Genomic DNA, 27642 nt, shown 5'->3' on the forward strand with positions numbered 1-27642 from the left:
AAAACTTCTTCTGAAAACTTTTAAAAGCAATATTGAAGGGCCACCGATTTTGTAGTTAATTGCTAACAACTCCCATATAGAGTCTACTTTAAAACCAAACAAAAAATTCCATGTCAACATCATCTCCTCATTATATATTAAAATGGCTGGCGATAAACAACGAGCTACAAAACATGGTTAATTATAGCAGAATTTTATGTGAAGGTTTTTTGTGCTATATATTATTTTTCATTGTTAATAGTCACGCAAGAAATGAATTAAAATTCAAGATGACTATTGAAAACGAGAGTAAGAAAGGTGAAGAGCTGAATAAGCAACTAATTGGCAATACAGCTATCAATTAAGGCTAGCTTAACCCTAAAAAATTGCCAAAACCTTAATGGATTGGCCCTCTCAAACTCAATTATATTTCAGGGCTTCATTTTGCTTAGCTTGGCCTTGATCTTCAAGGATGAGGGCTTTGGCCCTATATTTTTTTCTTCATGTTTGAATTTAAAAATTTTTAAAAAATATATTTAAAATCTTAAAAAAGTTATTACACATAATATTAAATCTATAAAAATAAATTTAAGTCAATACACACAATAAAAAATTTAAGTCTAATAAAAAACAATATCACAAAATCAATATCAATAACAATCAGACTTTGCTAACATTATAAGCTAAATCTTAATGATTTTTATTACCATTAACATTAATATAATTTTATCCTTCTCCTTGTGAAGCCTCGTTAGTGGCAAAGATATTAAAATTTTCATATATTCCTTCTTCATCCTTGTAAAATGAAGTTAGGGTTTTAGAATTAGTTTAATACTTAATTTTTTTAATATTAAAATTTAAAAAAATATAAAAGGGCTTAGGGCCGGCCTTTTTATTTTACGACTCTTTGAATATGTGAATTGTTATTTTACAATTTAAAATAACAGCTTAACCCTAAATTTGTTTTCAAATTTAAAAAGGCCGATTCAATAGACTCGACCTCTAATTGACAGCTCTAGTTAGCAAGTGAAAGACAATCAAGCAACACAAGACCAATTTTTCAATGTTTATTGTTCGCGTTTTATTTTTGTTTTAAATTTTATTTCATACATGATTCGTAATTCCGCTAGTTTTTCTCCTTTTTAGTTCTGTACTTAAATATATGGGTATTTGTCTTGAACTCGCGATTTCAAAGACTAACACATATAAAATTAGCCTCGTTGGAAAAGATGCATATCATTCGTTAAGGAATGGATTCAAAGCTTACTACTAATGTAAGAACTTCTGTGCTTTGTAATCTTTAAATATCAAACATCAATCTAGGTAATTGTAAATATGGGATTTTTTTTTTATAACTATAACTCTCATATTTGCTATTATTTAGACAAATATATGCAGACCAAACTTCCTTGAGGACGTTGAGATTTAACTCTCATTCACCCCATTAATATTGTTTATTGCTCAATAAAAATTAGTGCAAAGAATTTAACGCCTCTTAAATAAATCGCTAGGGACGAGTGACCGAACTCAAGCTCAAATTAGTATAAAATATTGGATAATCAAATAATTTGTTTTTTAAAAGAGAAAGATTTTTTGTTGTTGTTGTTGTTGTTTTTACTAAGCATCCCTTAACTATATACTCCTTCAATTCCATCTCAGTTTATAATACATTATTTTGATAAAATTATATAAATCAATAAAATTTATTAAATATACTTTATAATTAATTATTTTTTCAAAACACAAATATATATTTCCATAATCACCATTCGTTTAATATAACCTTATTTTTTAAACATTAAATAAAGATAGAGAGAATATGACGACGGAAGGGTAACATTAGAACAAAAATAATTAATGAAACATTATTTTTTAAAAAGTTTTTATATTTTAAAATATTAAATTGTTTTTAAAAGTATTTTATAAATTAGAATGGAGAGAGTATGTTTGACCAGGATTTTTATGATTTATATATATATATATATAATATAAGAATATCTCCTGAATTTTGCTATATGAAAAAAGGATATCCACTGATTTTTATGCTGTTTCCAATGTGAGTCGCCGTGTCTTTCTTATTGTTTAAGTGTTTATTATTCGTCAATAATATTCTCATTGACCAATTGTTATTTTAAAATTAAGTGCCTCGGAGAAAATAACACAAATAATAGACATAAAATTTCTCTCATTACATTCATTCTTCCGTCAATGACCAGTGCCTGATTACAATACAGCTCTATGCCATTGCAACATCCTACCTAGGCATGTCCTTCTCCAAACAGTGGATACATTAAATTAATCCCTTTTTTGATATATATATATATATATATACTCCCTCCGGTCCTATTTATAAGTCATTTCTACCAACCTCATCAATACCAATACAATAAAAGTATAAGGAATAAAAGTAAGTAAAATTTCAAACATGCCCCTATATAACAAATCTAAAAAGTAATGTCCTGTTACTTTTTCTCTCTCATGAAGGGTAATTTTGAAAATACCTCTCAAATATTACCTAAAAAGACGCACCGTGACTTATAAATGAGACTAAATACACCTTTTAAAATTGGACTTATAAATGGGATCGGAGGGAGTATATATATAATACTCCTAATTTACAACATTAAAAAAATCAAATATTCTTTTTTTACAAAAAAATCAAATATTCTTTTTTTACACATTGTATTGATTATATCATGAAAGGACAAGTGAGGATAATACCTTGACACTATCATATTAAAATCTCTATTAATGGGTGGCGTTATCCGACATGATTCTCCTTTACAAGTCGATAAAAAAATAATTTTTAGTTCATTTTAGTTGATCGATCGACGATATTGTTGTGCACATAATTAATATATTAGCTAGGTTAATGGCCAAAAAATGCTAGCTAGGTTAAGTGTCTTCATCCATGAAACAATATAGAAAAAGACACGTAATATATATATATATATATATATTTGTCTCTGAAAGATTCTTATGGACGTATTAGAATGTACATATGTTGAGAAATGTCAACTCGCTCACGCACAGTATATAAGATGATGACCAAACCAACCTAGAGAATTCTAATACTAGTGTCATTGATTATTGATATATCTGACAGAGTCTCTGGTTCAACTAGCTATAGCTTCTGTAACAAACCATATTAAATATTATATCTAATATATTGATTCATGATTCGGATTGAAAAATTTGTCGAGGAAATAACACACTCTTTTGGTTCAAAAACATAAAATATTTTTTAAAAAATTAAATATTTAGATATTTTTAATTTTTTAAAATATAATCATTATTTTTTAAAAAAATATCCTTATTAATAATAATTTTATATTTATTGTAAGGTGTTTAATAGAAATAAATATAAAAATATAAGATTAATTAAAAAATAAATAATTATTTTATTGAGGGTTGAGATTCAATTAAAAATATTTTATATTTTTAAATAAAAAAAATAATTTTTTCATCTATACAAATTTTAATTAAAGAGGGTATTTTGTTCTTTCAACTGAACCCAAGTACTACTGGTTTCCACATAGCTTTATATCATTAAAATAAAAAGCTCTAGTTATCACATAGCTTTAGGGTTTGGAATCATAGCACTTGCAATGACCAGAACCCATCAAATATCTAAAATTCTTCTTCTCTTGTCCACGTATATTTATATCGGCAAAATTGCTTAACTTTGCAGAAATATAAGTGTGTATGTCACGCAAGACGAACAATATATATAATAATTTAATTTAATTAGGGTTTGGATCTGATTCCTTTGGTGTCCCCAAATCTATAAGAAGTAGGATTCCCTTTTTGTGAAAACAGATCCAGTTCCCCTTTGAGGAGTCTTGGGAGAAGTAAAACCTATTTGGACTTGGATAAGATTTTTTTCTAAAAAAAAAGGATGTCATGAAGTGTATTTGTGTGCGAGAAACTAAAATGATACTTAAAAAAAAAAAAAATAGAAAGTTGGGTTAAAGAGTAATTTTATTCCTTAAGTATCTTGGATTTTAAGCTCTCTTTTTTTTGTAGTGTTACCTACTGTTAAAAAAATTTAATTTTAACCATTGGTTGGTCAAAATATTATAGAAAAAACTTTAAAAATTTTTGAATAGGACACAAAATTACAAAAATGACCCAAAATTACATACAATGACTCAAAAAATTACAGAATTTCTTAATTTTTTTCTATAATTTTTTATCATTTAATAATTAAAATTAACAATTATTAACGGTAGGGCAAATATTACAGCATTTTTAAAAGTTAAAGAAAGATATTGCACCAAATCTTAAATATTTCTGGACTTGTAGCTGAGAGGAAATTTTGCCATTTAACCTATAAAGTTTAAAGATAAAGCACTCTAACTTATTTTTACATGACTATATGATTAGGTCATATTCAAAAATTGTGGTTTAATTGGAGATTACTCTCCCAAAGGAATTTATGTATTCACATGGATTCAAATACGAGATTTCCTACTGATTAAGCAGTCCTAATCCTTTTTGCTAGGATTTAACACCCGTTAGTAAGCACTCTAACTTTTAATTAGATATTATAAAGTCAACAAATATTATTTTAATTTGCTACTTATAGGTTCAATCCAACTGGATTTGTGATAAGCCCATTGAATTATTATGCACAATGAGCTATTTCAGATACTTTCATAATCTTTATTCCCCCCGGGGGTATATTTGTCGAAGTAAAAATGCATAAAATTATTATTTTCATATTTCGAAAACCAATACACACATAATAAAAAAATTAATTGATAGCCTTTAAATTTATTAAAAATTATCTTTAATTTTCTATAAATACCCTTATTTAAAAATTAATCCATCAATTACACTAATTTGTTCCCTCATCTTAATGATCTCTTTCAATAGCCCATTAATTTCTCACTCTACCTCATTAGTGATCTTTCCCATACTTTGCTCAAAGTAGTTATTTATGTTTTCTAGAACCCTCGACTCTTTTTCAATTAGAAAAGTTTATTTTCCAAATTCCAATGTTCAATCTGAAAATTTGGTTTGTAACATTGGTATAGCTACCACCATTAGAAAGTTGACAAAATTATGGGAAAGTACGGAGTCGTTAACATGATTTATTAGAGAATAAGGGTAAATTTTGAAAATTTATTTAATGCTTTGCGTATTTTCTAAAGTGACTTGTATAAAAAAGCAACAAATTTTTCTTGAAATTATCGTAAAAAGAAATTGAGGGAGTACTAGTCTTTTAATTAGAGGAGAAAAACTAATTTCAGGCTACATTAATAGGCCAAGTAAATCTTGTTAAGAAATTATAATTATAAATCTGATATGCATTACACAAAGTTTAAGAAATTAAATAAGTTCCGTTTTTAATAATTTATAATAACTATGTGTGTGTGTAAATACTCTTCTAGTTAGGTCAGAGAAAATATTTATTTTGATTTTATTTATAGGATGTATAATGATTATTGTCTTTTTTTTGCCTGAATAATAATTATTGTATCTATCTTTATCTTTTTATCCTTATTAAATGTTAAAAAGATTATTAAATAATATATTTTCTATTTTTAAATTATGTATATTTAATAGAAATAAAGTTAAAAATTTATTAAATTTTTAGACAAAGTTAATAAAATTTAAAATTTTTCCTGATTTTAGTAAAAATACAGTGACTTAATACAAGGGAAAAAAATCATCTCACACATTTTCAAAAAGTTAGTTAATCTTAATAATTATATCTGAAATTAAAAAGTTTGCCTTGTAATTAATATTTGCTTTTTCATCTTATTTAATAATACTATCCCATTATGGAGCAATTTTAAAAAATGTAATAAATGCTTTTCAAAATTTATATTTTTCTTATAAATAGAAACAATGAAATTAATTCTGAAAAAAAAAAGGTGCATGTATAATTGTCATTTAATTTCAAGTAATAACCAGGTTATCAGTTGTAATTGTCTCCCGATCTATTATTTGACTGATAGATTATAGATAACACACGAGCTCTCTTAACAGGCTAGTAGTATATAATAAGACTGAGAAGGAAATTAATTATACGATTTACGAGGAATTAAGGCACATGTGTGGTTGGGTACAAAATGATCACAAGTCAATAAAGTTTGATCTAAAATTCAAGTTCAACTGCTGCCTCGCCTGGACCTTCAGATTTCATTTCCTTTACCGGAAAATAACTTCATTTGTCAACCAATTTGGTAGTAAACCTAAACCCTTATTCTCTTTACAGCAATTCATTACTTTTTAGGTTAAAAAAGTGAACCCTCACTTACTAATCATAATTGATCCTACCTATTCCCAGTCAAGTTCATCACTCCCTGCCTTATTTTCATTATGTATGCAACACCTGTTTGTGTGTGTGTGTCTCTCTCTCTAGATCTATATAATACTTCCTAGCTTTATTTGTAAATCATTTTTAACATGTTTTACTTAAACCAAAAAAAAAATTAAAATTCATTGGCTTTAATTTTTGTAAAAATCTTAAAAGCTTTCAACTTTATTGTATCTTATTAAATATATATACATACACACACTCTATTAATATATATTTTTCTCACCAATATTTAATAGAGGGAGTATCTATTTGTATATATGCTTGGACTTGTGTTTTTCTTTATTTGTTTATTTATTTGGATACAAGCAACAATTGACAAATCTTCTGTATTATCTTTTCTTTGGCCTACCCATGCATGGAAATTAAAGTTTATATATATAATTAAGTTGTAGTCAATCTTTGAGTCATAGCTCAAAGCTCATGAAGCAAGCATTTGGAAATTTTAATTGCAATTTGTGAAATTATGGAATTATATATATGTATGTATATTACCACCAACACATGTTCAAAGTGCCTCGAAAAATAAAATATAAGAGTCCTTGTTAAGCACATCTCCCTCCAAATTTGACCATTATTGGCACACAATAATTAATATATATAGTCTTGGAATTGTTGTGTAACTAAGGTTTGATTAATTATTTGATGATAATCATTGACAAAACAGACCAAAAGTGAGGCGTCAGAAGTGCACATGTTTATATGTATTTTTTAAGAAAGGAAAATTAAGAAAACGTATAAGCCTTGAGAACTCAGCACATAGGGACAAAGAAACAGTGATATGTGAAGAAAGTCTTTGTTTAGGTGAGAATAAAATGGAAATGGGTTGATCAATGAATGGACCACTCGATATACTTACAAGTTACACCTATGCATATTTTGACATTATTATACCTAGCTTGTTGAATTGACGTTCAATTTTATCTTTTAAAATTTCAACTTATCATGTATAATTAGAATTTCAAGCAATAAATTTCATTCTCGTGCTAACTTCATTGATAGATCAATACTCAATAATATATATTATATAGGTCATACTTTTCATAAATTATAAATAATATAATTCATTTTTTAAATTTTTTGTGCATTGAGATATAGCTAGCTTGGTGAATTGAGGTTAATGATCATTTTCAAATATGCATTTCACCTTTCATTTAATCTTTTAAGATTTGAAAAGTTTAAATTTTGGTATTTTAAATAATACTTTACATGTAATTTCACATTCTCATGTTAACTCCATTAAGCTAGTAGACATAGACCACTGGCCAAACAAGAAGTTAATGCGATATTTAATAATCATAATCATTCGCCATTCATACTTGTATAGATTCTTTGTGATGATTACTTTCAGTGAAAATCAAACGCTTGAAAATTACATTGACTTTTTTTTAATAACAAAATTACATTAACTTTTTGTTCGGTCATGTCACCTATATCCTTTAATTAATTTTTATAAAGAGGATTTTTTAAGAAAAATAGTTATTTCAAGGATTTTGACATGGAAAATTAAAGTAAATTATAATCCATCTTTTGAAAATCAACATTTCATTTCACTCGGTACTCCCTCCTGTTCTAAAGATAAGGTTTATTTGGTCCTAAATATAGGGTCTTATTCCCTCTTATTTCCTATATTAATTTTTTCTTTCCCATAATATTCTTATTCATTTGGTTTTTTTTTATCTCAGTGTATTAAATTTTAATCATTAAATGGAAACGACATTTTTTAAAATATAATATGTCACAAATTCTCTACAATAGATTATTTATAAATAATCAACTTATCTACTCTCTTAATTTAACCCTTCAAATTATCTAAGAGGACTTTATATGTTTAGTGCTATATATAGGAAGTACATGTCAAAATAAAAGAGAGTGAGGGAGATAATTGTGTAGCTAAAAGAGAGGTCAAACAATAAAGATAATCACGAGCAAGCAAGATAGGGTCAGAAGCAAGAGAGGTAGATTTTTACAACTGTCAAAGAAAGAAGAGAGAGAGAGAGAGTAAAGCAATAGGAGCTGTCACATGATTTCCAACAGTACAAAAGGGACCATTCGCGTCTGTATCCATTATGTGAGTTTATGACAATTTTAAAGAGAAGAAGAAATCTGTCCGAATATTTTTCCTTCCTCATCAATTTTCTCTCTTCACAAACCTAAAAGTCCTTTCTCCATCTAATATCTTACACTCTTCTGAAAATCTCCATCACTCTATTTCTTCTCCTGCATGATACAAAACCTCAAACCTAAACCAGGTACCAATCTCTCTCTCTCCCTCTCTCCCTCTCCCCCTCTCTATCTCTCGTTCTCGCGTATGGCTCAACCAATATAATATAGGCTTGGAAGAGAAAACACGTATATAGAGGCATATCATATGTGCCTGTTGTGTTAGTTGATTCCTGCGATTATGTTTTCAATAACTAAAGATATCACTTTCGTGATTCTGGGTTTACAATCATGTATGTATGTGTGAGTAATACGGACTTTTGATCTTCCATAGTTTATGATCATAATGATTTCTCTCTCCTTAATTCTAATTCTGACCCAAAGCAGTGAATATTATGCAGACTTTTCAATCTCTACTGAAACAATAAGATATCCTCTATAAGAAACGAAATTAACCAGGACTTGCTGAAGATTTCTGTATCGATTTCATCCAGTATTCTCTTGCTGGGTAATCTCTTTGAAACTACTTTTTGCTGCTGAAATTAGTGTGTTTTTATGTTTTCCCATGATTACAAGTTCTTTTCGATGGTTCTTTCCTAGGTGTGAGTTCATCAGGCTAGTTCAATTAACAATAAAAGTAAATTTTTTACCATAAAAAAACCATACTCTATCTCTTTATTTCTAGCTGGTTTGTTGTAGCCTTCTCTTCCTATTAGTTGATCATAAACAGACACAGTCCTTTGTTTTTTATGTTCAATTCTATCTTTGTTGATTATGGTTTATATAAAAATCTATTCTTGTTGAAATTAATCCTAATTTAGTAGTGAAATCACCTTAACAAAAGGTTTTGTCTCTCACAATCACACACAATTAATTATTCGCTTCTTATATATAGTTACGTAAATGAATAATACAGACGTCTCTTCCTCGGACTTTATTTTCCATTCTATTGCCTGCTTGTACTTTGAGTTTCGTCCCAAGTTCCGTTGGGTTGCTTATATATAAATAGAACTTATATTTTTATTTGAAAAAAAAAATAAGAAGAACTTACATAGGGAGAATTTCAAGCAGGTCCCAAATAAGAAAATTAATGATTTTTCAATCCATTTACAAGTCAAACTTCTATCATTAAATTTCATTATTTACAAATGAACGGAACTTATAGATAATTAGTTTTCTTATTTGAGACCTATACGTAATTCTACCAAAAAACTTATATGCCCAGCACAAAGTCTGATATATATACACATATGAGAAAAGCCTGACATTGAGCAGAAAATTTATTCACAGCTTGAAGGCAGAGAAGTAGGTTTTGGTTCTCTTTACTGTTGGTTGTTACTGTGCGAATCTACCAACACCCTGTATAATTTGTGTTATCGTACAGCTATTTTGAGTGCACTTAAAAATCTTTAAATCTTATATTAATTATTGTGGATAGAGAAGTTATGAGAAGTTATGTTATTGTAATTAATTTCTCATTACATTACAGCCTGTCCTCACACATTCTTATTTATAATAAGTCACTTTGTTGCCTAGCATACCAAACTTTTTAATATATATGTGTGTGTGCATTTATAAATTCGCCTCCATGTTTCACCAGTGAAATGCAAACTTCTTAAAGGACAAAGAGGTTGGATCAGACTTGGCGGTGTGACAGCGATTGGCTAATATTAACATGTCAGAAGACGAACACGAGATTTATAATGACAAAGATAATAAGTGTAATGAGGAAACTTCGCTGGGGTCTTGTTCCCACAAGTGTTCATCGTTTGACTTGAATGAGGAAGCTACCAGTGAAGAAGAAGAACAAGAACAGGAAGAAGAAGAGGAGGAGGAGGAGGAGGAAGAAGAGAACGAGAAAATGAAGGAACACGAGGGAACTTCATCGACAAATAGAAGCACATCTAGAGAACGAAATGAAGGAAAAAGCACTGTAAGACAATACGTCAGATCCAAGATGCCTAGGCTTCGGTGGACCCCAGATCTTCATCTCTCTTTCGTTCATGCAGTTAAACGGCTCGGTGGTCAAGAGAGTAAGAGTTGTGTGTGTGTGTGGTGTGTGTGCGCGCTTACACATATCATATACATTGTGTGTGTGTGTGTTTTCTCAAAATTATTCTTAGCCTCTCAGTGTGTGCCCACTGCCCAACACACAGGTGAATAGAGGGTTTTCGAAATAACAAAACGTAAAATCAAGGGCTCGATTAGTTTAATGAGCCAATAAAACTACGGTGAAAATGTTTATGTGGACCCTACGATTGGTAATAGTTAAGTTACTTAAGTGAATGAATTCATGTAATCATACTATACATCAAATTAAGTAGTACAATATTTATCTATATTTTAAGAATAATCTTAAACGGATCTGAATATAATATTTTAAAGTTCATTGAAATAAGCATAATTTATAGGAAGCAGTGAAATCTTGATTAATTTTGCTGTAATAATAGAAAAGAGATTGTGCAGGAGCAACACCCAAGTTGGTGCTACAGCTGATGAATGTGAGAGGACTCAGCATTGCTCATGTGAAGAGTCACTTGCAGGTGGGTGTGTGTGTGTGTGTGTGTGTGTGTGTAACAGATACAGATTTGCAGTGAAGTTTGTGTGTGCGCGTTAATGTTTCACAAGAACTAAATATTATATAATTGTGCATTTTCTGTTTCAGATGTATCGGAGCAAAAAACTTGATGAGGCTGGGCAAGGTGCGGATTTACATCTTAATAATCTTAATTTTATGCATTTACATGATCTCCATGAACCCTGGTATATATGCTTCCTCTATTTCTTCTATTATATTACATTACCAACCTAGATCTTCTACGTATAAATTTTTTTCATTCACTTTGTAAATGGAGAGGATCCAAAAGCATTGCACTGTCATTCAGTTTCTAAGATAATTCAAACCCTAGATGTGTGGACAAAGGCATAGTTAGAAAATTAGATTATAATGTCGATTTACTAATTTCTTACTGCATATTCGAATAATTCAATTCATAAGACTTGTCATATAATTCAGTACATATGTAAATGTGCGTTCTAGAGTTTCTGTTATGAGCATTCCAAAAAGAGAGCTCATATATATATATATATATATATGTATATATCCTAAAAGGCTAATTTATTAAAAAGAAACCCTTAAATTTATAAACCTCATCTTTTTTATATGAGATTCATAACAATGCACCCCCATTTTTAATGATTGGAATTTCCATTCTACAATACTTCACTCAGTATTTTCTTGATTAGAAGGCTATGTGAGTAATGTTGTTCATGAAAAGGGCCTATTAATGAAAGGACCAATGTTACCGGTACAAATTTAAAAAAAAAAAAAAAAGTTTGTTCTGAAAGACTTAGACATGAATTCATAAACTTTACTTCTCTTGTGAGCTCCTGACATGAGATAGTTTGTAAGATATTCAAACTTCAAACAAGAGACAGTAACCTCTGATTAAAGCGAAAAACGTTCTTAATTACTGAGTAATCTTACTATTTTACCTTCATTAATCTCAATTTTTTGCCTCAATAACAAAAATCAGAGATAGGAATCTAGCTTTAGGGAAACTATGGCTAGGACTAGGATTATACAGACTGCTAGTTGTACGTCGTACTTACTATTAATTGTGCTGTTCGAGACAATTAATTGACAGCACACTCGTAGTAGTCAAAATTTGATTTGTTTTGTCGTCTAACTAGACGTTTATCAAAATCAAACTGAAAAGGAGAACAAGCAGCTTCGTCGCTGTACTATTATTAAAAATTATTTATCATTTTCTATATATATCTCCATTCATATATCAACGCATCTATATAAGGAGTTACAAATTTAAGAGTATACAGAGATTGTTAGTATACGTAGTAATATCCAAAAATATTATTGTTAAGGATTATTCTAAAGTATCCTTCAAAATATAACAGACTCTTCTTTCTGATAAAGAATCGTATGCCAATTAAAACAAAAAAAAAACACAAAAAGAGATAGATATAGGAAAATTAGCTAGATGTTGTACCTCAAAGACAATGATAACTCCAACACACACTATATTTATAATAGCATAATTAATAATTCTAATTTATATGATATTGTCATGCTAATTAGTAAATAGTAATTCCTACATGCTTCAAAGTGAATTTGCAAGGGCCGAGGGCTAGTTAGGGTTATATATATGTACTTCATCATCATAAACTATCTGTATATAAAACCAAAAGTCTCTGAGGATATCTGATAAGTTAATTAATTAGTTAAGTTTTACAATGCAGTGATAAATCAAACGTACAGATCCTCCCAAATTGGTCGTGTTTCGCAGTTATCGTATCAATCTGTGAATACAAGACAACAATTCAAGATGGGAAATGGTGGAATTATTCTAACGAGCAATTGCAACGACCATAGTGGGTTTGTTCATGGCCTCTCCAAGCCTTATTTTACCCACCCACATACAATGGCTACAGAGTCAAGGTAACATCGGATTCTTTTTTTCTTTGGACCAACACATCGGATTCAATTGTATATATCTCTTTAGTTATATATTATGCATTGAAAATAATTGAAACAATCTTATATGTGTTCAGGCATGCACTAGGCTAGATGTAAAAATACCTCACATCGTGACTGAAAAGTAACCGTGTTTTCAGTTGACATGGAGGGTCTAAATTTATTCAGAATGCTTTTCATTTATGATAAAAGGATGCTCTACTGTGTACATACATGTGTGTGTTGGTTGGATAGTCAAAATTAATTCAAAATAATTCAGTTTTCTGCATGAAAATGAGGGAATCCATATATGAAGGTTAGTTCAAGAGAGAATGACATGTCTTTTTACATAGGAAAAATCGCACTTAAGAATCGTTATAAAATGTTATTTCACAAGGACTAATAAAAAGTTACTATTCATAAAAAAATCACTCTTTATTTCTTTTTTAACGATAATCAATTTTATATTATTAATTTTTTTTTTTTTGTGAATAACATTGGCAAACGGTATTTCGGTGTGATTTTCCCTTTCATACAACAATGCATGACACTTGAGACCTACTTGGAAAAGGGATTTAATTTCATACAAAATCCAATACATACAAGTAATGATTTTTTACTATTATAAGTTAAAGACTAAAGTTTCCCATTCATGTGCAAATTAAAATAAAATTAACTATGACGTAACATTATTTAAGAAATTGAGGAACTATTTTAACCCCCCAAAAAAAGCATAAAATCAAATTGAAAGTCCATTTATAAGTTTCCATTCAATTGTCCTCAATTAAGAGCATCCTTATACTTTATTCAATTCTCTTTGAATTGTGTTTAGAATTAATATATATATATATATATAGATGAAGTCTATATTTTATATTTCTTTTATCTATTTGTTATTATGAATAATTAAGTTTGCAGTTAATTAGAAAATTACTTCCATCATGCATCCTGCTTTGTCGAAACCCAAAAAACAAAACTCTAAGTAAAAAAATAAAATGTTTAAATCATCTAGATCAAATATAAGTTAAATTTGACAACTAGATTAAGTGAGAATCTTCTCAATTAATGTTCGCCTCCATTAATACATACCATTCCACCACATAGAATTATTCTTTCTAGTTAAGACAAAGAACACATACAATTTTGCATGAACGCACGAACATGTTAGCAATGGCGGGGCCATATTTATGTGAGGGGAGCAAATACGACCCCCTCCCCATAGGAATATTGCATATATTCTACCACCCATACCTGCGCTCAATTTTTTTTTTTTAGATTTGATATTTTAACTCTAAAATTTTAGATATATGATATTTAGAAAAAACTAATTATAAATTTTTAAATTAAATTGTTATGTGTCCTCTGACTTAGGATCTTGACCCTATCATTGCATGTTAAGGTGGGTGTGGGATGACTCTAAAACTATTTCCTTCTCGAATGATATATATAATATGATTGCAGGCATCAACAATGGCAGTTAAATAACGAGTGGTATAGAAGGCAAATTTGCATGACAAGCAACCAAGTGATGATGCCCTCAATAACAGACCGAATTGCACCAATTAGAGGCAGCCAATTCCTGGAAGAGAGAAAGTGGCCTCCATTATTAGACACTCTAAGTAATCACAACAATAATAACCATTATTGGAAGTTCAATAAGATGTCACCTACGAGTAGCCATATTATTAATACTTGGGCTGATTCACAATCTGGATTTCACCAACTTGGTGCCAATATGCATGCATCTGTGGAGCCACCTGATGATCATTGGAGATTTGGAAATAATGTCAACACTTGTACCAACAATTCCAAGAGTTTAAAGCTTGAATTTGAGCCCCCATTTCGGATCAAGGTAATGCTAATATTACTTTTTAACTATCACTTTTGCAACAGATTTTTTTCCTATTTATCTGCCAGTTAAAATTTTAAGACAGTATTGATTATTATTTCCTAATTATATACACTTTTATAATTTTAAAAATTCCGTGGTAGTATTGATGATTACTAAAATAATTTAGGGGCATGTAAGAAAGGAAAAAAGAATTTTGACATATTTAACTGTATTTTTTAATTTGTGTGTCAAAAGCTTACTCGTTGATCCTTCTAGACTACAATATAGTATACTTTCTCCATTCAAAAATATAAGACATTTTTTGAAGAGTTTGATGTTTAAAAATGTAAGGCATTTTTATTCTTTTGAGGTGTAATCATTACTTTTTTTTTTAAAGTACCCCTATTGATATTGACTTTATATTTATTGTAGGGTGTTTAATAGGGGTAAATATAAAAAGATAAGGTTAGTTTAAAAGTAGGTAATTACTTTATTAAAAGTAAAATTCGGTTAAAAATGATTTATATTTTTGAATGGAGGAAGTTTATCGGTAACTTCTTCACCATTCTAAAAATACTTAAATAATGAAATTTTAATTTTTTTAAAAAAAAAATTTACATCTTTCCAATTATACAATCTTTAAATATCCTATATAAGTATTTTAATAATGATAATTAAAATTTCAATACATTATTTTTTTCAAAAAAGAGTAATAAATAAAACAGGGATATATATATATATATATCGTTGGAAAAACAATTAGAAAAATTATCCAGTGCGCTATATTATAATCAAAGGGAGGAAATAAAAAGAAGCCAAGGGATTATGGTAGAACCTTAACACTTGAGCACACATGCTGCTTTGATATTTTGTCTTCACGGTATCTTTAGATATGCTCATATCAAACTCGAACGAGAAATAAGCAGGGCCAAGAAAAATATTAACAATATATAATATTTTTCTGTTCTTCCAACATTAATATATAGTTATTAATGAATGATATTCTCCTTGATGAATGATGATATGTATGCCTGCAGTTAAATGAAGAGAAACAGGAGAAAGACGAGCGAATGTTGCCTGATCTGCAACTAGGATTGAATTATCAGAATGCTGATGATTGCAAAGAAGCTCAAGAAATTAACACTAAGCTTTCTCTTTCTTAGAATATATATATCTCTCAGTTCTCAGTTACATATAATAGATATATATATATATATATATGATCAATAGTGCAAATATATATATACAACAATGAACTCAGAGATAATCTTTCATAAACAAAAATACAGGTACACATAGAGTTACAAGACCTAATTTTGTGGGCTTATAACTAGTATATGTATCTAAATTTTGTTCTCTTTTTTTGGAATAGGATTAGACCTGAAAGTGAAATGTATGTGATTGATAACCTGATATAAGCTAGTGAATTCCCATGGGCTATTCTATAGTACGGGTGAGGCATTAAATATTTCAGGAATATGAGTTTTTGGGTATAGCTTACATGTGTGGTGTTTTGGGTTTGATAAATTTTACTGTGTAGTTCAAATTATTATTAATACATTTGATTAATAAGAGTTAATAGCTTGAATATGAGTTTTTCTTGTAACTGCTGTAAGTCTTGTGTGTTTAAGCAGATAGAGTTTGGCTAATGAGCGGTACTATTCATGGCTAATAATAGTGCTATTCATTATTGGAGTTTGTGTATGTTATAACTGTTATATGAATTTTTAAAAATAAATTGGTATGGTGATTAAATATATTTTTCTACCATCATATTATAATAGGCTTTGCCAAAGAAAGATAAAGGCGATGTTTTAAATACTAAATCTAGAGTACGTTAATTTTAATAACATCAGAGAACCGTCATATTGCTTTTTCTTTTGTCTTCTTTTTTTTTTTTTTGGGTGGTTGCCTAAAGTATCTCTCAACGCGGGTCGTAAAACTAATTTTTCAAAAAATCTGAATCCCATTTGTAACATCAGAGAGTCCATTATTTATTTTTCAGAAAAGTAAAAATTTGTAATATCTAATAAGTAATGTATATGAAATATGAATTAACCAACGGTGGATGTAGTACTCTCTCCAATTCTTAAGGGAAATATTTATTTGTAGTTTGTCCAATAAAAATATAATATTTAAATGACATTAAATATAAATTAATTTTGATAATGATAGTAAAGAGAGAAAAGACAAGAAATTAAATGTGCTTTTTGTTATAAAAATAAAATCAATTAAAAAAATCACACAAGCTTTTATTTAGATTACTTAGAGTATTTTAACTTGACAAACTATAAATAATGTGGTACACTTGGTCTACCTAAGTATTTCTTAATTTTTAATAAAAAGAACATTTTAAAAACTTTTTTTATTCTTAATATAAGGTAAGGTTGAAGTAATGAATATTTTTTAAATTTTACCCTTGTTTATTCATTGATTGAATTCCTAGATAATAATTTAATATAGTTATTAATTGTAAATAATGACAAAATTGAAAATTTTTATGCTTTTAATAATTTAAGTATATAACTATTATGTCTTAATAAACACAAAGTTAAATTTGTATTATATTAAAAGTGAAGAGAATATAATAAAAATATTGTGAACATTGCAACAAAATTTTTCACATTCTGCACAGTGCACAAAATCTTGTTTAATTTATCCAATAATTATAAGTATTGTCTCCCCAAAAGAACATCTATATAGATATAAACAAAATTTACTTTTTACTATGCACTATCCATGATTATTTCTAATGTTTTATCAATATAATATATTAAGAAAAAAATTAGTAAAGTCCAAAATAAAACATATTTCATATCCCTCCTCTCTCTCTCTCACACGTTTGTTTCCAATGAAATTAGATATAGGGTATCTTCTCAAAGTTTTGTTTAGTTTAAAATATAGGGCATTTATATATTGCTCTTTTTGAAAAAAAGTGATGTATTGAAATTTAAATTGTCATTATGAAGTTACTTATATAGGATATTTAATGAGAGTATAATTAGAAGGATGTAAATTTTTTTAGAGATTAAGATTTCAATAATTTTTTCAGAATTGTAATTAGTTACAATATCTTATATTATGGTCTAAATGGAGTAATAATTTTTAATAGCACTACTATTATTTTAATCCTTTGTCCATTAATTTATCATAACAGAAACATTCTCTGAATTGGGGATAGTTGGTGAGCACTATGAATGAGCATTAATATTCTATCTTCTGACACAGCTTTCATGTTAATCAACACTACGGCCCAAGTGGGTTGATGAATGAGCTTCATTGATTATCATAAAGAATAATAGATTCAATCGAATTTGGATGTGTGGACGGTATATATATTCTCTCCTCTATCCCCGTGATGCATCTCACATTTAATTTATATTTTCTACATTTTGAACTTTTTATTCTTAAGTATTTTTCAAAAGCAAAATGCTACATAAAATATCCAAATTTCAATAATAAAAGACAAATAAAGAAAGAAAGGAAAAAAACTTGCAACACAAATATATAATTGGGATACTTAATCTGTTACTCTTTATAATTTTCTTGAATTTTAAATTAGGTTTCTGCAATTTATTTATGTTAATCAAGTCTTTATAATTTGATCCATTAAATATATTAATCCTTGTTAAAATTAATAATAAATTATTAACTTTTCCCAAAATAAAAATACTTTTGAAGTTTATAGAAAAATTGATTTAGTACTTTTATTTGAAATCAAAAAAGGACTATTTGGTTTAATATACTGTTTATATTTTTATCAATCTTTTATGAAAATTCTATATTTATAAAAATTATTTATAAGACCACTTAATTATATAAATTTTGAGTTATAAAAATAATATAAGTAATTCTAAAGTCATACAATCTTTTAATAAAATACAAATGTTCTTAATTTTCTTTTTCTAAAGGAAAATTTTAAGGATTTTAACATTTAATGATTAAAAAATTAAATAAATTAAACTATAAGAGTCATCAAAACAAAAGAAACTGTAATGATCTAATTTAAAATCGAAAAAACTATAAGAACGCGTATATATATTTTTCCTATATAATTTACAGTATCTGTGGGTACATTCATAAATTTTGCAAAAGCTATCAAATCTTACTTCTCACAAGAATCACCTCAATTCTTCCATAAAAACACTTTCAGAAGCTTATATACAATTCTCCCACCTTTTTATTGCCGATGATCTCATCCTCTTTGGTAACACTTCTATAGAACAGTGTACAGTTATTCAACGTGTCTTGCAACAATTCTGCGCTTCTTCTGGTCAAGTTATAAGCCAAAGGAAAACACAGGTCTACTTTTCTAAGAATGTCTCAACTATAATTAGTAATGCTATTTGTAGTACTTTGGGCTTCCAATGAACAGATTCTTTGGGTCGCTACCTTGGAGTCCCTCTTGTCATTGGAAGGGTCTCGAGCAGGACTTACAATTATATCTTAGAAAGAATTCAAACCAAACTCTTTGGATGGAAGAGCCAAGCTTTATCCTTAGCAGGACACATTACCCTTGCTAAATCTGTCCTCACTTCAATTCCTTTCTGCACCATGCAGAGCACTTTACTTCCATTGTCTTGCTGTCATGCCATCGAAAAACTTATCAAGAAGTTCATTTGGGGCTATTCAGAGGACCACCATGGGGTCAACTTGATCAAATGGGAAGACCTTTGTCAGCCTCTAAAACATGGAGGTTGCGATCTCTTAAATGTTGAGGCATAAAATAGAGCTTTCATATCTAAATTGGCTTACAAGTTGGTTACTGACCCAAATAGTCTCTGGATGCGTGTTCTCAAAAGCAAGTACAGAATACCTACTGGCATTCCTCATGATATTAGTAGGAATAAATCTTCCTACTTATGGAGAAGCATTACTAAAGTATGGCAGGATACATCTTTCCATAGAAAGTGGAAGCTAGGCAATGGCTATAGCATTCGCTTCTGGTTAGATTTTTGGGTGGGTGACTCGGGTCCTTTAAACCTCTTATCCTTTGCTGATATACCTAGCCATGAGTTAGAAAGACCCATAGTAGATTTTGTTGATGAAAACAGGAATTGGAAATGGCCTCTTTTTGGTCACCTTCTTCCAGAGAATATTCTTAAGGAAATTGCAAATGTAACTCTGAGTGTTAATCCCCACGATAAGCCTTCTTGTTTTTGGAATCTGACTAAGGATGGAAGTTATAGTATCAAATCAGCTTATAATGATTCTCAGTCTCTTCACTGGAAAGCTGAGGAATTCAACTGGATGCAAGTTTGGAAATTGCCAACTACTCAACGAGTTCGAACTTTCATGTGGCTTCTCTTCAAAGGCCGTCTCCTTACAAACTCTGAACGTCTCAGGCAAAAAATGACAACGAACCATATGTGTACTCTATGTAATAGCCCATAAGAGAATATTAATCATGTATTTAAGGAGTGCCACCTAGCAACTACTGTTTGGAAGAAGGTGCTCCCTCTAGATATGCAAACTGACTTCTACAGCATGAACATTGAAGCCTGAAGCCTGGCTGTCTCACATTTTGTGCAATCGGCATGTTAACATCTCTTGGAAAATAGGAGTCTCTATACTGTGCTGGAAATTATGGGAGGCACGAAATCTTTGAATCTTTGCTGATGAATCTTCTACTGCTGATAATATCTTATTTAAAGTCAGAGCACTAGTAGATCACACTGTTAACACCTGTAGGATATTTGATGCTTATTGTAATCTTGGCTCTTAGCCTTTTGTTCCTGTACAGTCTTTTTAAGCAATACAATCCTTTCCACTCCAACAAAAAAAATAACCAAAGAGACACAATCGATACACATAGCTAATAATATAATTTAATTTATGAAAAAAATAAGTGATATAAATCACACACACACATAAAGTGATACAGACTAATTTGTGTGTGTGTTTTGGGGGAGGCCCACTTCCTCTCATTTGACCAACTTTATAAGTCCCCATCTTGCCCCTCTATTTTAAATCCACATAAATAAATAAAGTATTTACCCTCATCAAGGCTAATTTAAAATAATAAAATATAAATTACTTCTTTCATTTTAAATTATAGGATACTTTTAAAAAAATTTATTCTAAAATATAAGATAATTTGGGTAGATTAAATTTTTATTAAATATGATGATTTTAATATTATCCTTTTTTTCTATAATTAATTTCTGTCCCTTCTCTTTTCAATATATTAAATGATGGGTATTTTAATTTTAAAATTTTATATTTTTATTTTAAAAAAATAATATTGTTAAGTATATTGAATAAGATTTATTAGTATATAAAATTTTATCTAAAAATATCTTATAATTTGAGACGAAAGGAATACTTCATTTCAATTATGTCATTAAATTTTATCAAAAGTTTCTTCTTTTACTCCCATTAAATATTAGTGAAAGAAAATACATTAATAAGAATAATATTTAAAAATTATTAAATTTTTAAATAGAGTTAATATATTTTAAATTTTTTTTTAATTTCAGTTAAACATATTGAAAAACCCTAAATAATTTTTAAATAGAGTTAATATATTTTAAATTTTTTTTAATTTCAGTTAAACATGTTGAAAAACCCTTTTAGTGTATCATCTTATCCAGAGAATGGGTGTGAAGCAGGTGTGGTTGCAAGTAGGGCCACTGAGCATTCATCATTCATGCACTCTCTCTCTTTATGGCAAAGGCTTTTTTGGTTAACTTTACCTGTCATCAATTAATTGTACTCACCGTCACATATCTCACTTCATTCAAAATATCAAATAAATGAGTTCAACTATTCATCATTCATTAATAAGAAAATGAAAGGGAAAACATTTGGGCTTACAAATCAACCCATGTACTTATAGCTTCAACATGGTAAACTATTATTAAAAAAAAAAATCTATTTTTTAATAGGAGGATACCGGTATAAATTTTTTTTTAAAAAAAAAAAAACTTACAAGCCTAAGGTTCTATGGGTCATAGGATTTGCCCATTCTTCTAAACACTAAAAACCAGACTGATTAAGGTACTTGTTCAATGGTTAATAATAAAAACTATAATCAAATTGATTATAAACAAATCATTCTATTAAATCATTCTTTAATACTTTATTAGCTTAACTAGGTGGGTTGACTCGAATTTAGATACTATGACGTATTAGAAGTGATTCTTCTAATATTTTTATTTATTTATTTATTTACAAGGCTTGACAGTATTTGGAATTTTTTTCCCCCTCTTTCTACTCAACCTTACTCTGTTGGATTAATGAATAGATTTTAGATGATTTTTATTGGACTTGTCCAACCTAACACTTTAATGGGCCAAACCTAATCCTTTTCAAAGTGTCCCAAGATTACGTTATATGGAATTATTAGCTAATTCAAATTCAAGTCAAATTAGGCTCCAGCTAAAAGTAAATTTTTCTAATCCAATTTTTGTTTTATAAAGGATGTGAAAGCTTGGGACTTCACCTTGCATTATTGCGCTCTCTCTCTCTCTCTCTCTCTCTCTATATTGGGACTTCACCTTGCATTATTGCGCTCTCTCTCTCTCTCTCTCTCTCTCTCTATATATATATATATATATATATTGTTTTAGGGCACATTGAGTATGTGGTGGCCAATTGACTGCTTGTCCAGAATCTTAATACGAACAGGACCATACCGTTTGGCTATTGTTTTCTTGGCTTATCGCTTTCTTCATTCTTCCATTATTGTTTCCTATTTCGTCTTCTTACCGTTCCGTCAAGTCACTCTCATGTGTCTCCATTTCTTTGCATTAAACGTGTATACATTTTGTGCGCATCATCTTATTATTAACAGCATGTGATCTCAGCCGTTTATTTTAAATTTATTTTTTTACTATTTTTAACATTATATTATCAAAATAAAAATTTATAAAAAATATAAAAAATTTAATATTTAATATGGATTGTCTTTTAAGCTCAACAGGAGATGAGTACCATGTGACTCATTTCAGCTAGAGATCTAAACTCTCCATATTTAAAATTTTTCATTTTTATTTTATATTTATTAAAATAAAAATTATAAATTTTTAATAAATTTATTTATAATCAATTTGGTTAGTGCAAATTTAATCTAAACTATCTATTTTAATATTATATTTTTTTTATACTCTTATAATTTAACTATTCAAATGTACTTTGAACATTATAGACATAATTAAGATAATATAATTTAATATTAAAATTTTTTATAATTTTCATAAATTAACTATTTAAATATATTTTATATTGTATAAATTTAATATTAATAGTTTTCATATTTTTTATAAATTTTTATTTTAGTAATACAGTATTAAAACACTGAATACTAAATTTAAAATAAACAGTATAGATCAACGGAAGATAAAATCACGGGCTCAAATGAACCCTTAAAGTGATAAGCACGAAATATGCTTGCTGCATTTAACATATAATTTATACAAACTTTTTTTTTTATTTTTTGTTAAAAAAAGGCCTAAATTTAATTTTAAATTTTGAAATGTTCAAAGATTTTTTATTTATTGTTTTGAATATAATTTTATACTGATTAAATCTTTTATTTTAAATTTTGATCATATTGTTTGTGGCTCACAATGTTGCTACAGCATCATCACAAAATTCATACAAAAGACCCGAAAGATTTCAATAAAAAATGAACACATGGTAGGTTACAACTCAATACTCGCAAAATTTCTTTAAAAACAAAAAAGATGAGAACAATTACTATAAGCCTGTCAAAGCTCGTTAATAGCATAGCACAAGAAACACCAGAAATGCAAGACAGTATATCTTTAGATTCATCTCAGTTCAGAATCAATTTGATAAGTACACCGATATAAATAAACAATTGAGCATGAGTAGCATCAATCATTCGTGTAGTTGACATGAAAATTGCAGATACAAGAAGATTCAGGACCAAAAGAGGGAACCTAAACCTAAGCAAGCAGTGTGAAATGAAAATACTAGATAACAAAGTGATAGTACACACAGCAAAAATGGTGGTTTCAATCTTCTCAAGTTAAGAAACTATGATCCACCAAGACTTGCAACGAATCCAAATGCTTTGTTTCCTATGCATCAGCAAAAGGATCTCGATATCTCTCTATACAAACATAATAAAAACAAAAGTCACTAGGGCTTGAGTGTAATACGTCAACAGATGAAAATAAAACACCGAGTCCTCAGCCCCGCACGGAGTGAAAGAAAAACCAGCACTCACATTTCTTATAAAAATGAGAACCTAATCAGCCATGCCAAATGTGGCCTAGTACCTATGATATCATGAGGAAAAGCAGTAGTAGGAGTAGATCCAACAAAAGGGCGCAAAAATCTAGGACCATAGTGTGAAAGATAGGCCACCAAGTTCCGTGTTTATGACTTCGAATGCTGAGATTTTCTTGTGGTTAGTTCCTGTAGAGAAAGCTAGATGTGAGTTTTAGCCATTGTCACGACTTGACAACTGACCAGACTAATAGATTGACAAAAAGCTTTGAGATTACCTGAGAATATCGCACATGATCATGATGCAGATTCGAAGTTTTCACTATTGTTTCCCACTTGGAATTGCTGGATGCTGTATTAGAATCCGGCCTTTTAGAATGCGGCTGAGCACCCTGATTTGAATGCAGGAATGAATTCTTTATAGAAACTAAAGGCAGAGCACGCCAAAGCCAGGACTCGGAAGGTGATTTTGGCAATGGTGGGGGGAGAGGAGACAGACCAGAATCAACTTTACCATTTCCTAAATTTTCAGCTACAACAATTTGCTGGTTGTTGATATTTGAATCTTCACTAGTTTTCCCTTGTACAACTTGTGAAGATGCATATTCTCGGTGGAATTTTTTATTTATTACCAGTTGTTCCGCTCTATTTTGTTGCGATTCCAACAGGGGCCTGGTAATTAACTTATTTGAAAGAATCAAAGATTTGGCATCTGTAGAATCCGACATACCTTTACCTTCCAAAGCTTCTATTTTCTTCATATCTTGAGAAGATTTTGTACTGGAACAATTTTCAGTGTTTATTTTCCCCGTGTTATCTACAGAACTTGAATTTGCACGTGACAATTTTACTGTACTTGCAGTATCTATGTACAATGTCTTTTCAACAGTGGGGCTCTTCTTGCCTTCTTGAGATGCCATCTTCTGAATGTTTACATGGCCTTTTTGCAGGAATCTCAGTTGACCAGATAGATTATTCACAGCTTCTTTAGGGTCCAGTGTCGCTCCACGAAATGGTGACTGAGGTTTACTTCGACATGGAGAAACACCAGCTGCAGCAGCTCGTGATCGTCGGAAGGGAGATAACCTACCTGGCTGCTGCAATTCACCCGAGTAGTTAAACCTGTTCGACTCACTAGTCCACTTTTTCCTAACCTCTTGCTTCTCAGGTGATGCAGCTCTAGAGCTGGATTTTTTCTTAGAAATAGCATCCCAAGCCTGCAGAAAACTAAGATGTTAAACTGTTAAAAAGCTTTTCAATAGTTTAAGGTGTGCATCTTTATAATTGTTAATTTATCATTGATTGAAAATAAACAGTCTGATGCAGATAAAATGACTGTGATGTGATATTCTAAAAACAGATGACCCTGATCAGGTTTTGGCGCATACACGATTAGCGCAGAGAGCAAGAGTCGTGTCGTACCTTCTTTACAGCAGGAACTGGGCTAAAAGATCGTCTCTGAGAGCTTTTGGTTGGTTTCTCAACCTCATAGGTGATAGACAATGGAGCCTGGTTGCTCATTTTCACCCCAGGAACAGAATTTGATGAGCACAATGAATTCCCAATCCGTAATTGGGGAATCAACCCACAACCCTTAGCTGAAATATCTGTTGATTCTTCATAATGATCACCTTTATCTTCATCTTCACTTTCTTCCTCTTGACTCGGACCATTATACGGTATGATGGCAGAAATATGTTTATTAAGCAAAGGCTTCTTCTCCTCAGGAACCAATTTCTTAATTTCTCGAGGCTGCTCTAATGGTCCAGAATGCTTTCTTGTAGCATACTGAGGAGGCTGCAAAGTCATTGCTTTTGCTGCAGGTAAGAAGCGGCTCATCATGAAGTCTCGAGTTTGCGGGTCTGTAGAGAAGGTTCCAGACTTCTTTGCGTCAAAATTATCTAATCCACTCACACCACTAGCACTACAATTCATGGAGAATGATCCTGTGAAAGACAGTTTGTCAAGGGCATCAGAGAAAACGTCGTTGTCGTCATTATCATCTTCATCCGCCTGCAAATTTGATACTCTTTTCTCCTCTTTTCTTTCTCTGTCACAATCTAATCTAACAGCATTAACATTGAATGAACTTGATTTGCTTGTTGACTTGAATTTGTTTGTAACTTTACTCTCCTTTTCCACTGGCTTTTTAGTAGCATTTGTGGACTTGCCTGGGGGAAGCCTTGGGCTTGGAGCAATTGTGGCCTCCTTAGGAGGCTGAGCAGGTTGAGATCCACCGTTTCCCTTTCGCCTTCCCGGAATATGCTCCCAATTGAAAGGAACAGCAACGGGCTCAGTCACCAGATCCAAACTCGAGTCTGATTTGTAGTTTGGAAGAGTGTGCCGCTTCTCTAATATCTTCTTCTTTGCTTCAGTCAAGGAAGGGGAGGTAGCAGAAGAACGTCTCACAGACATAAGAGGAGCATGAAGGTTCAATTTCCTTTCAGCCATGCTGCTCCAGAATTGAACTATTCTAGATGTAACCCCTCTTTTTACAGTCCCACTTCAAGACAATGTCAATATAGTATTGAAAAATCCCTGATGAAAAATCTGGAGAGGGAAAAAAGAATAGAAAATGGAAGAATTTTATCAATAACGTTTCGAGATATCCTGCCAGCAAACACACCACAAAATACAAACAGCAGATTCTCAGATTAAACAACAGGGCTTGGAGGAAAATCAAAGAAAATCCCCTTTGCACTGGAAGCCAAAACATTTCGAGGAATTCTTCAATTCTCGTCAATAACATATTAACAACGAAAAGCCTCATGAATGAAGTTAAAAATAGTATAGAAAGAATTGACGTCAACATCTATGAATCATAATTGAACAGAGAAAGAACAGAAGAGCTTCATCATAAGCTGAATCCAATCAAACTCGTTAAAAGCACTAAGCAAGCATGGCCATGGAAGTAAAATATCCCTAAAGAGAACCCAGTACTTACAATGAGATCTAGAGGTTACAAGGCAGTGGCAAATCAAGGAAATGATGGAGAAAATAGTAGAAAATAGAGAGAGAGAAAGCAAGATCACCTCGGGAGAGTGAGAGTGAAGGGGAATATCTTGAACAGATCACGGGGAATGGAATGGTGAGGCGCTAAATGGTGCCGGAGAGTGTGGGGTTAATGAGTAAGACAGAAGAAAGAGAAGCGCAGAGAGAGAGAGAGAGAGAGAGAGAGAGAGAAGGAAAGATGATTTACAGTGAGCTCCTCCCCCTCATCTGCTTTCTTTGTATTTTCAGTTTTTCAAAGTTTGGCTCCTCTGAAAGCGTAGAGAGATGTGAGACACTTATTTTTTTTTTATTAAAACAACAGAAAAGTAAAAATAAAAAGAAACGGGCAGAACCGCAGAAGGCGTAAGTGTGGAAGGCCTGAGTCGCAATCTCATTGAAGTCCATTAGACCCGAACAGAGTATGAATGCGTTTTACTCGTTCGGTATAAAATAATCCAAAGAAGATCTATGGTTGGAAGAAGGAAACAAAAATGTACATATATACTCAATCTGTTTAAAAATATAAAATATTTTAAATTAAATTTTATTTTTAAATAAAATAATTATTTATTTTTAAATTAACTCTATCTTTTTATATTTATCTTTATTAAATACTTTAAAATAAATATAAAGTCATTATTAATAGAGACACTTAAAAAAAATAATTACATTTCAAAAAAT

The 27642-nt window shown here is 30.1% G+C and overlaps 2 protein-coding genes across 9 annotated transcripts; one reads left to right on the forward strand and one right to left on the reverse strand.

Moving 5' to 3' along the window:
• Positions 1 to 8385: 8385 nt before the first annotated feature.
• Positions 8386 to 16362, forward strand: LOC129286853 (uncharacterized). 5 transcript variants are annotated; one of them, XM_054922927.1, is made up of 8 exons: positions 8386 to 8559; positions 8858 to 8978; positions 10071 to 10503; positions 10937 to 11013; positions 11136 to 11172; positions 12728 to 12926; positions 14403 to 14793; positions 15810 to 16362. In XM_054922927.1, exons 3-8 carry the CDS (start codon positions 10146 to 10148, stop codon positions 15933 to 15935), a joined length of 1188 nt encoding a protein of 395 aa, XP_054778902.1. In that variant the 5' UTR covers positions 8386 to 8559; positions 8858 to 8978; positions 10071 to 10145; the 3' UTR covers positions 15936 to 16362. The 5 variants fall into 5 exon arrangements, with proteins under 5 accessions (XP_054778902.1, XP_054778903.1, XP_054778901.1 ...); XM_054922928.1 differs by having other exon boundaries at positions 8872 to 8978; XM_054922931.1 differs by lacking the exon at positions 8386 to 8559 and adding an exon at positions 8625 to 8773 and having other exon boundaries at positions 8872 to 8978.
• Positions 16363 to 23523: 7161 nt separating this feature from the next.
• LOC129286829 (uncharacterized) lies at positions 23524 to 27211 on the reverse strand. 4 transcript variants are annotated; one of them, XR_008587523.1, is made up of 5 exons: positions 27003 to 27211; positions 25393 to 26520; positions 24249 to 25187; positions 24021 to 24159; positions 23524 to 23851 (listed from the first exon to the last, which is right to left on the reverse strand). XR_008587523.1 is itself a non-coding variant. In XM_054922896.1 (4 exons), the coding sequence occupies exons 2-4, from the start codon at positions 26419 to 26421 to the stop codon at positions 24121 to 24123; spliced, it is 2007 nt and encodes a 668-aa protein (XP_054778871.1). In that variant the 5' UTR covers positions 26422 to 26520; positions 26915 to 27211; the 3' UTR covers positions 23524 to 24120. The 4 variants fall into 4 exon arrangements, 2 of the variants coding, with proteins under 2 accessions (XP_054778871.1, XP_054778870.1); XR_008587522.1 differs by having other exon boundaries at positions 23969 to 24159; positions 27003 to 27210; XM_054922896.1 differs by having other exon boundaries at positions 23524 to 24159; positions 26915 to 27211.
• Between the last annotated feature and the right edge of the window lie 431 nt (positions 27212 to 27642).

Source organism: Prosopis cineraria, unplaced genomic scaffold (genome assembly GCF_029017545.1).
Source record: "Prosopis cineraria cultivar Desert tree isolate PC_DT_omini unplaced genomic scaffold, ASM2901754v1 PC11, whole genome shotgun sequence".
NCBI classification, from domain to species: Eukaryota; Viridiplantae; Streptophyta; class Magnoliopsida; order Fabales; family Fabaceae; genus Prosopis; species Prosopis cineraria.